The 14,460-nt window shown below is 36.8% G+C and overlaps 1 protein-coding gene across 1 annotated transcript in view; it reads right to left on the bottom strand.

The window, feature by feature from the left end:
- The window catches only part of LOC111760565 (uncharacterized), a 187,817-nt gene that overhangs the window by 4,294 nt on the left and 169,063 nt on the right, over positions 1-14,460 (bottom strand). Inside the window, exon 32 of the mRNA XM_071210908.1 lies at positions 9,377-9,481. Coding sequence (XP_071067009.1) covers positions 9,377-9,481 — 105 coding nt within the window. The remainder of the gene's footprint in view (positions 1-9,376; positions 9,482-14,460) is intronic.

Genomic DNA, 14,460 nt, shown 5'->3' with positions numbered 1-14,460 from the left:
CATTTGTTGAAGAAATGAGGTCATTTTTCTTGTACAGTTTCCCATAGTCTTGATTTTGCTCATGACATCCTTGTGGACTAATTTAACATATTCCTGTGTACTCCATATTTCCTATAACTTGGTGGATGGATTTACAGATTTGATCAGATTCAGGTTAGGTTTTGCGTTTTTTTTTTTTCCGGTGAACTACTGTGCAGGTGTTTTATTCTTTCAGTAGGTAGCAGAAAAAGTCCAGTTGTCTCTATTTCATGATGGTAGCAGCCATTAATTGTTTTTCTTCTATTAGAGAAGTTGTACATTTACAAAAAAGTCATGCCACAAATAGAGAGTACCTATATACTCTCCTCAAACATGCAATTTTACCTATTATTAACACTTTACATTAGTGTGGTAACTGTTACACTTGATGAAACAATATTATAATTATACTATTAACTAAAGCCCATGGTTTATATTAGGGTTTATTGTTTGTGTTGTACAGTTCTATGGTTTAAATTTTTTAAAAATTTAGTAACATATATACAACCTAACATTTCCCCTTTTAACCACATTCAAATATATGATTCAGTGGTGTCAGCTACATTCACTATGTTATGCTACCATCATCACCATCCATTGCCAACATTTTCCATGACCCCAAACAGAAACTCTGTAACAATTAAGCATTAACTCCCCCTACCCTACCCCAAACTGGCCCCTGGTAATGTTTATTCTAGTTTCTGACTCTACACCCACACACATTTGCTTATTCCATTCATTTGTCCTTTTGTGTCTGGCTTATTTCACTCAACCTGATGTCTTCAAGGTTCATCCATGTGCTGCTTCTGTCAGAACTTCATTCTCTTTTATGGTTGAATAATATTACATTGTATGTATAGACCACATTTCATTTATCTATTTATCGGTTGATGGAAACTTGGATTACTTTCACCCTTTGGCTATTGTGAATAATGCTGCTATCAACATTGGTGTACTGATATCTGTTCCAGTCCTTGCTTTCAATTATTTTGTAACTTAGAAGTGGAATTGATGAATAATATGGTGATTCTGTGTTTAACTTTCTGAGGAACTGCCAAGCTTTTTTCAAGAACCAACTTGGTTTTTTTTCTTCTCTTAACCTTATTTATTTACTTACTTTTAAAATTAGTGTGGTTGTAGTTTATAGAACAAGCATGCATGAAATACAGGATTTCCATACAACACCCTATTATTAACACCTGGCACTGGTAATGGTACACTTGTTACAATTGATGAGAGCGAATTTTATAATTTTACCAGTAACTACAGTCCATGATTTTTTAACTTAGGGTATACTGTTTTTTTTGTTTGTTTGTTTGTTTGTTTTTAATTTTTTTTTTATTTTGGGTATACTGTTTTTGTTGTACAGTTCCATGTATTCTTTTTTAAAAAAGTTTTATTCTAGTACCATGTATACAACCTAAAATTTCCACAGAAATAACCACATTCAAATATATAATCCAGTGCTCTTAATTATGTTCACAATGTTATGCTACCATTACCACCATCCATTGCCAAAACTTTTCCATGATCCCAAATAGAAACTCTGTATATTTTAAGCCTTAACTACCTATTCCCTACCCCACCTCGTCCCCTTGCAACCTGTGATCTAGATTCTGACTCTACTAGTGTGCTTATTATAATTATTTCATATCACTTCATCTTATTTTTTAAAAAATTAGATAAGTTGTAGGTTTACAGAAAAATATAAGCAATATAGAATTCCCATATACCTCACCCCCATTATTAATACTTTGCATTAGTGTGGTATCTTTGTTACAATTGATGAAAAACTATCATAATTGTTTTAACTATAGGCCACAATTTTTTCCAGTGCAAAAGAGACACCCATCACAGGCACTGATTTTTAAACCACATACTTAAGTCACAGGAAGAGCAGAGTTTGTAGATAGCTTGGGGATATTTTTTTTAAAAGTCTAGGAGCAACAACTTTCATTTTGGAAGAAAATCCATTGGACACAATGAATACCTGTCCACAACAGTATTCCATGTTTAGTCCCGACTTCTTTGTTATTGTAGCATAAAATTTAACAGCCAAAATTTCTGTACCAGCTTCATAAAGCAGGTAGCCCACAAACTCGGGAGTTATGAGATTCAATCTCACTAACACAGGAAAGTGCTCTTCCCCTACTCTGTCCCTCACATCATCAGTGATAATGGAAAAGAAGTGTGAGCCTCTCACTTCCTTGAGGGTTTCTTCCTGAATGTAGCTCTCACATATCTCTATCATTTGGTTCTGCTGTGTTTCTAACAGAAGGATGTGTTAATTGTTGTTGTCTCAGAGCACTTTCTCAGAATCTCTTCACTTGAATTTGGCACTCCAGCAGTGCTTGAAAGTTATCAGGAGAAAAGAGATCTTCAGCCTCACGTGCATCCAAATATTTTGTTTTCCCATAAGAATCGAAATTCCAAACAAAAATTTTAGGCATTCTTTGTTTTCCTCTTCTTCAAGGGTTAAAAGTAAAATGTCTTTATACTGTTCTGAGCATTGCTTTTGTTTCTTTACATTCCTGTTCTTGTTTGGAAGTTTCATCAATTTTTATCTGTTTCAGTGTCTTGATTTCATCCTCAATTCTTTTATTCATTTTCTGTGTGTACTATGTGGATTGTTCAAATGACTGGTAAGATCAAATATTGTTGGTATATTGTTACTGCAAATAACTGTCCTATAAGGACTCTCCCAATGACTTCATGAGTATCTGCTTCAATTAATTTTGAGAAATAAAATAACCCATTCTTTAGTTTTCTGATATCTCTTCAAAACGTATAGTTCTATAAATCATAGAGGTCTCAAAGTTTTTGGCACATAACTGATATTTTTTATTTAGCTGGGCCGGGATTTTATCCTCTAAGTCTGCTCTCCTACAATTCTCCACCCACTTCTGGCATCTGGCCAGTCCTGCAGAAACCTGAAGAATATCAGGTCAGACTGTGTGCTCTTCTGCATGCAGCTGGGGAGCGCAGGCTCTGCCTTGCTGCCTGCCAGCCAGCAGGCCCAGTCTTCCCCTCCCTGGCTCCTCAGGGCAGGGCACCAGCCCATTGTAGGGGAGGGTGTGTGTAGCAGTGGGCTTTTGCCCATTAAAAAAAAAAATTTTTTATTTATTTTTAAAAGCTTCATAGCAAAATATTACATTAAAAAATATAGGAGGTTCCAGTACACACCATTCCCCACACCCCCAACTTTTCCCAAATCAGCAACTTCTTTCATTAGTGTGGTTCATTCACTGCATTTGATAAATACATTTTGGAGCACTGCTACACAGCATGGATTGGAGTTTACATTGTAGTTTATACTCTCTCCCAGTCTATTCAGTGGATTATGGCAGGATATATAATGCCCTGCATCTGTCCCTGCAATATTATTTAGGATAACTCCAAGTCCTGAAAATGCCCCCACATCACACCCCCTTTTCCCTCTCCCTGCCTTCATCAACTTCAGGGGCCACTGTCTCCACATCAACGAAATAATTTCTTACATTGCTATAATTCTATAGTAGAATACCAGTAAGTCCACTCTAGTGTGTATTTTATTCCCCCATCCTGAGGACCTTAGGATGGTGATGCTCACAGAAACTCTCAATTAAGAGGGGGATTTGCCCATTTTTAAATTGGCTTGTTTGTCATTTTCTTGTTGAGTTGTAGGATTTCTTTATATATTCTGGGTATTAAACCTTTATCAAATATATGTTTTCCAAATATTTTCTCTAATTGAGTAGGTTGTCTTTTCACTTTTTTGATAAGGCTCTTTGATGCACAAAAGTTTTAAAATTTGATGAGGTTCCATTTATCTTTTTCTTTTGTTGCTTGTGCTTTGTTGCTTGCCTAACATATTTTTTTAAAATTTATTTTTATTTATTTCTAAGCCCCCCAGGTGTCTTCTCTCTGTGTCCATTTGCTGTGTGTTCTTCTGTGACCGCTTCTATCCTTATCAGCAGCACCAGGAATCTGTGTTTCTTTTTGTTGCATCATCTTGTCGCGTCAGCTCTCCGTGCCTGTGGCACCATTCTTGGGCAGCCTGCACTTTCTTTCGTGCTGGGAAGCTCTTCTTATGGGGCGCAATCCTTGTGCGTGGGGCTCCCCTACATGGGGGACACCCCTGCGTGGCAGGGCACTCCTTGAATGCATCAGCACTGCATGTGGGCCAGCTCCATACCAGTCAAGGAGGCCTGGGGTTTGAACCGTGGACCTCCCATGTGGTAGGCGGACACCCTATCCATTGGGCCAAGTCCGCTTCCCTAACACAATATCTTGAAGATCTCTACATTTTTTAAAGAATTTCAACTATAATGGTAACTATAATCCACACTTAGTGGCAAGGCTCCAATACATGTTCATCAATGGTAACAAATGTACTACACTAATGAAGGATGTTGTTAATGTGGGAAAGTGTGGAAGGGGTAGGGAGCGGGGCATATAGGAATTCCTTACATTTTTAATGTAGCATATATGTAATCTAAGTATTTTTAAAAATTAAAAATAAAAGGAACCAACTTTTGGTTACAGTGATTTTTAAAAATTTTCTATTTCATTTATCTCCATTTCAATCTTTGTTATTTCTGTTCTGCTGACTTTGTGTTTACTTTGCTCTTCTTTTTCAAGATCCTTCAGTTGCAGTTGTGGGGTTAGGTTCTGATTTGTGATCTTTTCTTCTTTTTAAATTTAGAGCTATAAATTTCCCTCTCAGGACTGCCTTTGCTGCATCCTCTAAGTTTTGGTATGTTGTATTTTCATTTTCATTTCCCTTAAGATATTTCCAAATTTCCCTTGTGATTTCATCTTTGACCCTTTGGTTGTTTAAGAATGTGTTGTTTAATTTCCACATATTTGTAAATTTTCCAATCTTCCCTTTGGTGTTGATTTCTAATTTCATAACATTGTGGTTGGAGAAGAGATATTGTATCATTTCAAAAATGTTAAATTTATTGAGACTTGTTTTGTGACCTAACATATGGTCTATCCTGGAGAATGACTTATATGCACTATAGAAAAATATGTATGCTGCTGCTGGATGAAGTGTTCTATAGATGTCTGTTAGATCTAGTTGGTTTAGAGTATCACTGAAGTCTATTTCCTTATAGATCTTCCATCTAGATGTTCTGTCCATTACTGAAAGTGGTATATTGAAGTCTCCTATTATTAATGTAGAACCATCTATTTGCCCCTTCAAACCTGTCAATATTTGCTTCATATATTTTGTGGCTCTGCCACTAGATGCAAACATATTTACAATTGTTATGTTTTGTTATTTAATTAACCCATTAGTATATACTGTCCTTCTTTGTCCCTTATAACAGTTTTTGACTTAAAGTCAATTTTACCTGGTATTAGTATTGCCATCCCAGTTCATTTTTGGTTATTACTTGCATGGACTATTTTCTTTCCAAACTTTCACTTTCAACCTATTTTGTCTTTGATTGTAAACAGCATATAATTGGGTCATGCTTTTTTTAAAACCCATATTGCCAATCTCAGTGTTTTGACTGGAGAGTATTTATATTCAAGCAACTACTCATAATGTAGGGCTTTAGTCTGACATTTTGGTATTTGGTATTTGTAAGTCTTATACATTTTATGTTCCTCAATTCTTCCATTAATGCCTACTTTCATATTTATTTATTTTTTGTTCTGCACCATTTTGAGCCTCTTATCTTTCCTTCTGTATATATTTTCCATATATTTTCTTTGTGGTTACCCATGGGGCTTAACTTTAACATCCTAAATCTATAACAATCATGTTTCATTTAATACCAACTTAACTTCAATAACACACTTACTTTTCCTATCCCTCTGTCTCCCCACCTTTTTTGTTGTTTTCCTACAAATTGTACCTTATATTAGTCAGCCAGAAGGGATGCTGATGTAAAATACCAGAAATTTGTTGGCTTCCATAAAAAGTATTTATTTGAGGTAGAAGCTTAGTTACCAGGCCATAAAACATAAGTTACTTCCCTCACCAAAGTCTGTTGCCATGTGTTGAAGCAAGATGACTGCCAACATCTGCAAGGGTTCAAACTCCCTCTTCCTCTGAAGGCTCTGTGGTGCCAGCTTCTTCCAATATCAGCTGAAGGCTGGGATAAGTCTCGTCCCTCTCCCAGGGCTTGCTTCTCTCCAGATTCAGCTGCTCAGAGATTTGGTCTTTGTAGCTACAAACTATCAGGTGAACAGCTCATCTCTTTCTGGGGCCTCTGCCATATCTAATGGACCCTTCTCTGTTTCCTCATGTATCTGCTTCTCTGTGTTCTTCTCCTGTGTGTTTACTTCCTGGGGCTCTAACTCAAAACTCTAACCTCCCTTCTCTGTGATGAAGTTTCTCTGTGAGTCCCTCCCCACCCCCCCTTTGGTGGGTAGGGACTCAATGTCCTACTGACATGGCCCAATCAAAGCCTCAATCATTATTTAATCACATAAAAGTGAAACCTCCAAATTCAATATAATCTAATATGCTCAGAGGAAAAGACCAGCTCACAAACATAATCCAGTATCTATTTTTGGAATTCATAAATAATGCCAAACTGCTACATAACTTTATACATTATATATTAAAGATTGTAGATTTATCATTACTCTTTAATGCTTTGCCCATATAATTACCCATATGTTACCTTTAACAGAGTTCTTTATTCCTTTATGCTGCTTGGTTCTACTCTTAAGTGTCCTTTCCTTTAAGTCTGAATAACTCTCTTTAGCATTGCCTGTAGGGTAGGTCTAGTGGTGACAAATTCCTTCAGCTTTTGTTTTTTGCATCATGTCTTATTCTCCTCATTTTTGAAATACAGTCTCATGGAATATAAAGTTTTAGGTTGACAATTGTTTTCTTTCAGCACTTTAAATATTTTGTCCCACTGTCTTGCCTCCATGGATACTGGTGAGAAATCTGCACTAATTTTATTGGGACTCCCTTATATATTATACATTGCTTTTCTCTTGTAGCTTTCAGAACTCTTTCCTTGTCCTTGTCATTCAACAGTTCGACTACTATGCATCTGGGTGTGATTCTCTTTGAGTTTATCTTTTTTTTGTGTTTCATTGGGCTTCTTGTATGTGTATATTTATGTCTTTTATTAAATTTTTGAAGATTTCTGCCATTATTTTTTTGTGTATTCCTTCTGCCCTTTTCTCTTTCTTTTCCTTCTGAGACTCATGAGGCACCTTTGGTTTGCTTGGTGGTATCTAATGGGTCTCTTAGGTTCTGTTCACTTTTTTCCATTCTGTTCCTCAGCCTCAATCATTTCAACTGTCATATTTTCAAGTTCACTAACTCTTTATTCTGCCAGCTCCAATCTGCTGTTGAAACCCTCTAGGAAATTTTTTCATTTCAGTTATTGTCTTCTTAAAGCCAGCATTTGTTTGTTTCCTTTTTAAAATTTCCTTTTTAAAATAAAGAACTCTGGTAAAGTCTCTTTTGAGACTCTCATGTGATTCATTCATTGTTTTCCTGATATCCTTTAGTTCTTTCTCCATGTTTTCCTTTATCTCTTTGAGCATATTGAATAAATTTTTTAAAGTCTTTTCCTGGTATGTCCAAAAACTGACATTCTTCATTGATGATTTCTGAATTTTTATCGTGTTCCTTTGGATGGGCCATTATTTCCTGTTCCTTTGTCTTATAATCTTTTGTTGCCCATTGTACATTTTAATGTGTTAATTCTGGGATTTAATCCTCGAGCTGTTTCTTAAGTTTGTATCTAGCTAGCAATATTACAGAGATGTCCTTGAGTGCCAGGAGCTGTCAAAAACAAACAGAGCAGTGCAAAAAATACTTTTCACATTCTTTGCAAATTGGCTTCTTATTGTACAGAGTTTAGCCCTCATATCAAGATCACCCTGAGGCAAACATGCAGGATGTTCTCTCTTTCCTGAGACTGCGTTTTGTCCTGGGCTTGTGCTTGCAGCCTTAGGAATTTGCCACTTACAGAAATCTGAATGTCCGCTTTACTCCCTCAAATAGCCTTTTCCCCTCTCCTAGGTGCTCTATTGTGTGTCTTAAAGCCAGTAACCCCCTGTCCACTGCTGATTTGAATGAATTGCTTCTCTCCAGATTCAGCTGCTCAGAGGTTTGGTCTCTGTAGTTGCAAACTATCAGGTGAACAGCTCGTCTCTTCCTGGGGCCTCTGCCATATCTAATGGCATTGTTTCTTACAATGAATTGTTTCTTACTATGCTCCCTCTGGAATAGTGTCAGGGATCCACAATGGGAGCACAGGCAGGCTCCATTCCACAACTATAATGGGATAGGGGAGGGGCCAGCAAGCATGGCATGAGCTTCTTTTACTGCTTTTAAAGCTGCATTTTCTTGATTCGGCCCTTTCCCAGTTACTGCAGCTTTTTTTAAAGATTTATTTTATTTCTCCCTCCCCCGCGCCCACCCCAGTTGTCTGTTCTCTGTGACTACTTGCTCCGTGTTCTTCTTTGTCTGCTTCTGTTGTTGTCAACGGCATGGGAATCTGTGTTTCTTTTTGTTGCGTCATCTTGTTGTGTCAGCTCTCTGTGTTCAGTACCATTCTTAGGCAGGCTGCACTTTCTTTTGCTCTGGGCGGCTGTCCTTAAGGGGAGCACCCTGTGTGGCAGGATACTCCTTGCGCGCATCAGCACTGTGTGTGGGCCACCCCACATGGGTTGAGGAGGCCCAGGGTTTGATCCGCAGACCTCCCATGTGATAGACAGATGCCCTAACCACGGGCCAAGTCCGCTTCCCTACTGTAGCTTTTTAACTGTTTTCCAGAGTTTTGTGGAAGCTGGCTCTGACTATTTTTGCTAGTTGTTCAAAGTTTCTTTGGGGGAACAGAAAGGTAGAGTGTCTTACACTGTTATCTTGGTCACCCAGAACAGCAATTAATTCTTAAAACATAGCTGGATTAATTTTTAGGTATTACATAATGTTAATATTTTCATTCAATAATTCTCCCTACATTTTATTTTATTTAAAAAAATGCTTCTTCATCTCTTACTTGTTTACATCTTGATGCTTTGTATGGGAAAGGGAGAATAAGTGCTTGGTTGTTACCTCTCCTATTGTTCCCCCTATCTATTGTTTACTTTCTTTTCTATTTTGAATAACTAAGGAAAATCCAGACATTACATACTTACTAACTGCCCCCTAATTTGTTTTCTTTTTCCTTGCTCTTTTCTGATATTATAATTCTCCTTGGTATATTCTCAGCAATTTTTAGAATAAAGGATTTGTTGCTGTGATGTTAGTGAATATTTTACAGTAAGTGATATAATTATTTTAAATTTGGTTTATTCTCTAAGATTTTCTAAATGTCCTCTTGTTGCTAAATAACTTTCATAAATTCTTAACTAAAAAACCTTAAATATAAGTACCTTAAACACTCACCATCAACAGGTAGATTCTTTTTCGTATCTTTAAGTTCCATTTCTGAAATTGTCATCCCCATTTCCCCCAGTACTGTGTCCAATTTACTGATATCGACCTTTCCTCCTTAGGGAAAAAAGTTTATTAACAAAATTTAATGAACCAAACTGTAGTAATAAATTTTTTTCATTATGAGGATCAAGGTCCATTGAGGTCAAATCTGTATAAAAAGGGCCAATAATAGCAAAAAAATAGAACCATTTCTGCTGAACTTGTTTTGGGGAACCAGCCCTTACAGGAAAAATTTTAAGGGTATGCATATCTGCTCAGGGAATTACAGAAATAAAACCCATAATATAATGCTTCTGACTAGTAAATACCTTAATTTTAAAAAACTTATCTTTCAAATTAATTTATCTAGCTCCTGATCAGATATCTGATATCTGCTTATCCTTATTTTGGTATTCATTGTTAAGACAAATTTTATTTTCTACCATGCCAATGATTGGAAAATTCTACTAGAAAATGAGATTTCTATCCAGTGAGATTACAAGGATTACTTGCTAAAATGTAGGAAGATCTGTAGATGAGGCATAAATATGATACCAACCAAATGAAAGATAAGAGAATTGACAGTTCAGTGACTAAAAGATATTATAAATGGAAAACATGTTGACATCAGACTCAAATGTCTTTCATTTTGCTTTTCTCTCACCCTTAAGAGATTTCAAACCATCCATCAAACTATTCTGATAGAATTCTCCATCAACCATAAAAAAAGTCACAATTTTGGTAAAAATTATATGAGTTAAAGTTTTACTATAGTAGTATAAAAGTCATACTTTTGGAAAGACAGACTTTATGACTTCTAGGTTATTGTAAACTAAATAAAAAATATGGATTGGAAAAAGTTCCCAATGTGGTCCATCTTCCCAATCTTTGGCACCCAAGGCAATGAACTGTTAGTTCTCTACCATTTGAATCATAAATACCTTTATTCTGTTTTCATTTCTCTAATTTCTCTCTTTACTTCCTTTTAGTAAATTCTTATCCTTTTCACTTTCTCTTATCTCACAGAATTAAACCTTTGATTAGAATCAGGAATACAAATGGCTTTTGAGTTTTAAGGAAATCATTTTGATTGAATAGGCTGTTGATTCCTGAGTTAAAAGTAATAGATATTGAGGTAAATTGAAGATTTAAAATGTGAAAGACCAAATTCAAAATTTTTAGTAAAAAATATGGGAGAATATCTTTATGTCCTCAGTAAAGACACACAAAAAATACAAATCTTAAGGGAAATTTACATACATTTAAATAATATTTGTTTCTCTTAAAGAAAATGCAGTCAAGCTGGTAAAATACAATTAAACACATATAACCAACAAAAGATTAGTATCTAGAACAGGGGTCAGCAAAGTATAGCCAGTGAGTCACTGACCTGCTGCCTGCTTTTGTAAATAAACTTTCATTATAACAAAGTTATGCCTATTTTGTTTATATATTAACTATGGCTGCTTCTGTTCTGTAAGAGAAGAGTTGAGTAGTTGCAGCAAAGGTGATAAACTCTAAAGTATTTACCATGTGGCCTTTTATAGAAAAAGTTTGTCTACCTCTTGATCTAGAATATAAAGGCTTTTTACAAATAAGTAAGAAAAGTATAAGCAATCCAATAGGAAATAGGGCAAAAGACATAATAGGTACTTCACAAAAAAGGAAACACAAATGGTCAGTAAACACATGAAATGATTAGTAATCCAACATTAGTACCATTTCATACTTGCTAGGTGGGCAAACATTTCATTATACTATGTGTTGGCTAGGAAGTGAAGAAATGGGAATTATTGCAGCAGTCATTAGTACTGTTTGTCAAATGTCCTAGGTTCTATCCTCTTTCAGGATTATGGCAGGATTGTAATGCCTAGCCCCACTGTGGTTGGGTGTGACCCTATGAGAAACTGCAACTAGCAAGTTGGGGAGGAAATTTCTGGAGTGCCAATATGAGAACCTATAGAATAATATTTGAGATTGTGGATGTCTAGGTTCCTGAGTAACTATGATGAGAAGAAAATCCCTGCTGACCCACAATGAAGATACATTATGAGCAAGAAATAAACTATCACTTTATGCCACAGAGATTTTATCATAAAGTAAACTATCCTACTCTAGGATATACATTCCTGGTGAGAATGTACATTGGTTCAAACACTAGAAAAACAATTACATTTCCTAGTAAAACAAAAAATGTACATAATCTACAGGCCAACAATCCCACTCTTGGGTATCCCGTGTAAATACCCTAGAGCAGGGATTGGCAGGAGGACCCTGCACTGTGCATTTGCCTTGGGAAGACTTTCCTAATAGGAGGGCTGAAACTCAAGAGAATCTCTGTGATATCACCTACTGATCACAAACTCAAGAAACAGACATCTCAGGGAATAAATTCCAGCATTAACATTTAAAATATTTTTGAATATACAGTGTGCAACGAAAGAGTACAAGACAAACAAGGAAATAGGAAATGATGGCCCATCCAAAGGAAGAGGGTACAAATCTAGAAAACACAAATGAAGAAGACCACACTATGGACATACCAGAAAAAGACTTTTAAAAAATGATCTTAAAAATGCTCAAGGAAAAGGAGAAATGAAATTGGAAGAATCATGCTACCTGATTCTTTTTTTTTTTTTCTTTGCTGTTTAAAAAGATTTTAATATGCAAGATTTCACATATATACAGAAGGAGAGGGAATAGTATAGGGGATCCTGGTGTCCTTATTAGCTTCAACTGTTATCAACACATGACCAATCTACTTTCACTATACTTCCATCTATTTCCCCTCCTCCGATATTATTTTTTTTAATTTTTTTAATTAAAAAAAATTTTTTTATTGATTTTGTAAAAATATTACATTAAAAAAAAATATGAGGTACCATTCAACCCCACCACCCCCACCCCACCACTCCCCCCCCTGCAACATTCACTCCCATCATCATGACACATCCATTGCATTTGGTAAGTACATCTCTGGGCATCTCTGCACCTCATGGTCAATGGTCCACATCATGGCCCATACTCTCCCCCATTCCATCCAGTGGGCCCTGGGTGGATTTACAATGTCCGGTGATTGCCCCTGAAGCACCGTCCAGGGCAACTCCAAGTCCCAAAGGCACCTCCACATCTCATCTCTTCCTGCCATTCCCCATACCCATCAGGCACCATGTCCACTTTTCCCACTCCAATGCCACCTTTTCTCTGTGGACTTTGGATTGGTTGTGTCCATTGCACCTCTATGTCAAGAGGAGGCTCAGATTCCACATGGATACTGGATGCAATCCTCCTGCTTTCAGTTGTAGGCTCTCTAGGCTCCATGGTGTGGTGGTTGTCCTTCTTCAACTCCATCTTAGCTGAGTGAGGTGAGTCCAATAAATCAGATTGTAGGAGCTGGAGTCTGTTGAGGCTCAGGGCCTGGCTATCATATTGTCAGTCCAGAGATTCAAATCCCCTAATTATATCTTAAACCCCAACACCAACTACAATTCCAGTAAAGTAGCATGAAAGTCTTATGAAAAGAGATCCCATCTGAGTCCAGTTTCATCACGCAGAAATACCAGCTCCAAGAAGGGGCATCTGACATGGCAGTGAACCCCTTCTGCCATGACCATAGAACCCGTGGGTCTCTTTAGCCCTCCAAGGAATCAATACCTGGGGATTGTATCTACTTTATCTGATTCTAAAGCGCACCACAAACCTACAGTGGTCAAAACTGCATGGTATTGGCACAAGTATAGTCATACTGACTAACAGAACCAAACTGAAAGTTCTAATATAGATCCTCATCTATATGGTCAATTGATATTTGACAGGGCCACCAAGCCACCACAACTGGGACAGAATAGCCTCTTCAACAAACGGTGCTTGAAGAACTGGATATCCATATCCAAAGGAATAAAGAGGATCACCATCTCATACATTATACAAAAATTAACTCAGGATGGATCAAAGACCTAAATGTAAGAACCAAGACCTTAAAACTCCTAGAAGATAATCTAGGGCAGCATCTATGAGATCTTGTAGTAGGAAATGGTTTCATAAACTTTACACTTAAAGTGTGAGCAACAAAAGAAAAAACAGATGAATGGGAACCTCCTCAAAACTAAACACTTTTACACCTCAAAGTAATTTGTAAAGAAAGTGAAAAGGCACCCTACTCAATGGGAGAAAATATTTGGGAACCACTTATCTGAAAGGGTCTAATATCCAGCATATATAAAGAAATCCTACATGTAGAAAATAAAAAGACAAACAACCCATTTAAAAAATGGGCAAGAGATTTGAATAGACACTTTTCTGAAGAGGAAATACAAAAGGCTAAAAAGCACATTAAAAGATGCTCAGCATCACTAGCTATTAGGGAAATGCAAATCAAAACTATAATGAGATATCATCTTAACACTTATTAGACTGGAGGCTATTAAAAAACACAACTACACATGTTGGAGAAGATGTGAAGGAAAAGGAACTCCCAACCACTGCTGGTGGGAGTATAGAATGGCACAGCCATTGTGGAGGACAGTTTGGTGGTTCTACAGGAAGCTAATTTAGAATTTGCCATATGATCCAGCAATCCCACTGCTGGGTATATACCTAGGGACATTAAGAAATATATGCACACCAATGTACATAGTAGCTGTATTCACTATAGCCAAAAGTTGGAAGCACCCCAAGTGTCCATCAATAGATGAATGGATAAGCAAAATGTGGTATATATATACAATGGAATATTACTCAGCTGAAAGAAGGAATGAAATATCGACACAACGTGACAACATAGATGAATCTTGAAGACCTTATATTGAGTGAAGTAAGCCAGTTACTAAAGGACAAATATTGCATGACCTCACTGATATGACCTATGCATATTGAGCAGACTCACAGAACTAGAATCTGGAAGATAGGTAGGAGTCAGAAAGGGAATAGAGTGGCAAGCCAATGCTCAGTATGGGCAAAACCCATGATACGGTGGAAGGGAGTGGTTTGGTAGTGGATGGAAATGACAGTGGTGCAAGGATGTTAGTGGGGTTGACAGTGCTGAAATGTGAGGG

The sequence above is a fragment of the Dasypus novemcinctus genome, chromosome 21 (assembly GCF_030445035.2).
Source record: "Dasypus novemcinctus isolate mDasNov1 chromosome 21, mDasNov1.1.hap2, whole genome shotgun sequence".
Lineage (NCBI taxonomy): Eukaryota > Metazoa > Chordata > Mammalia > Cingulata > Dasypodidae > Dasypus > Dasypus novemcinctus.
The sequence above is the reverse complement of the archived record's forward strand: the minus strand, read 5'-3'. Positions and strand labels throughout refer to the sequence as shown.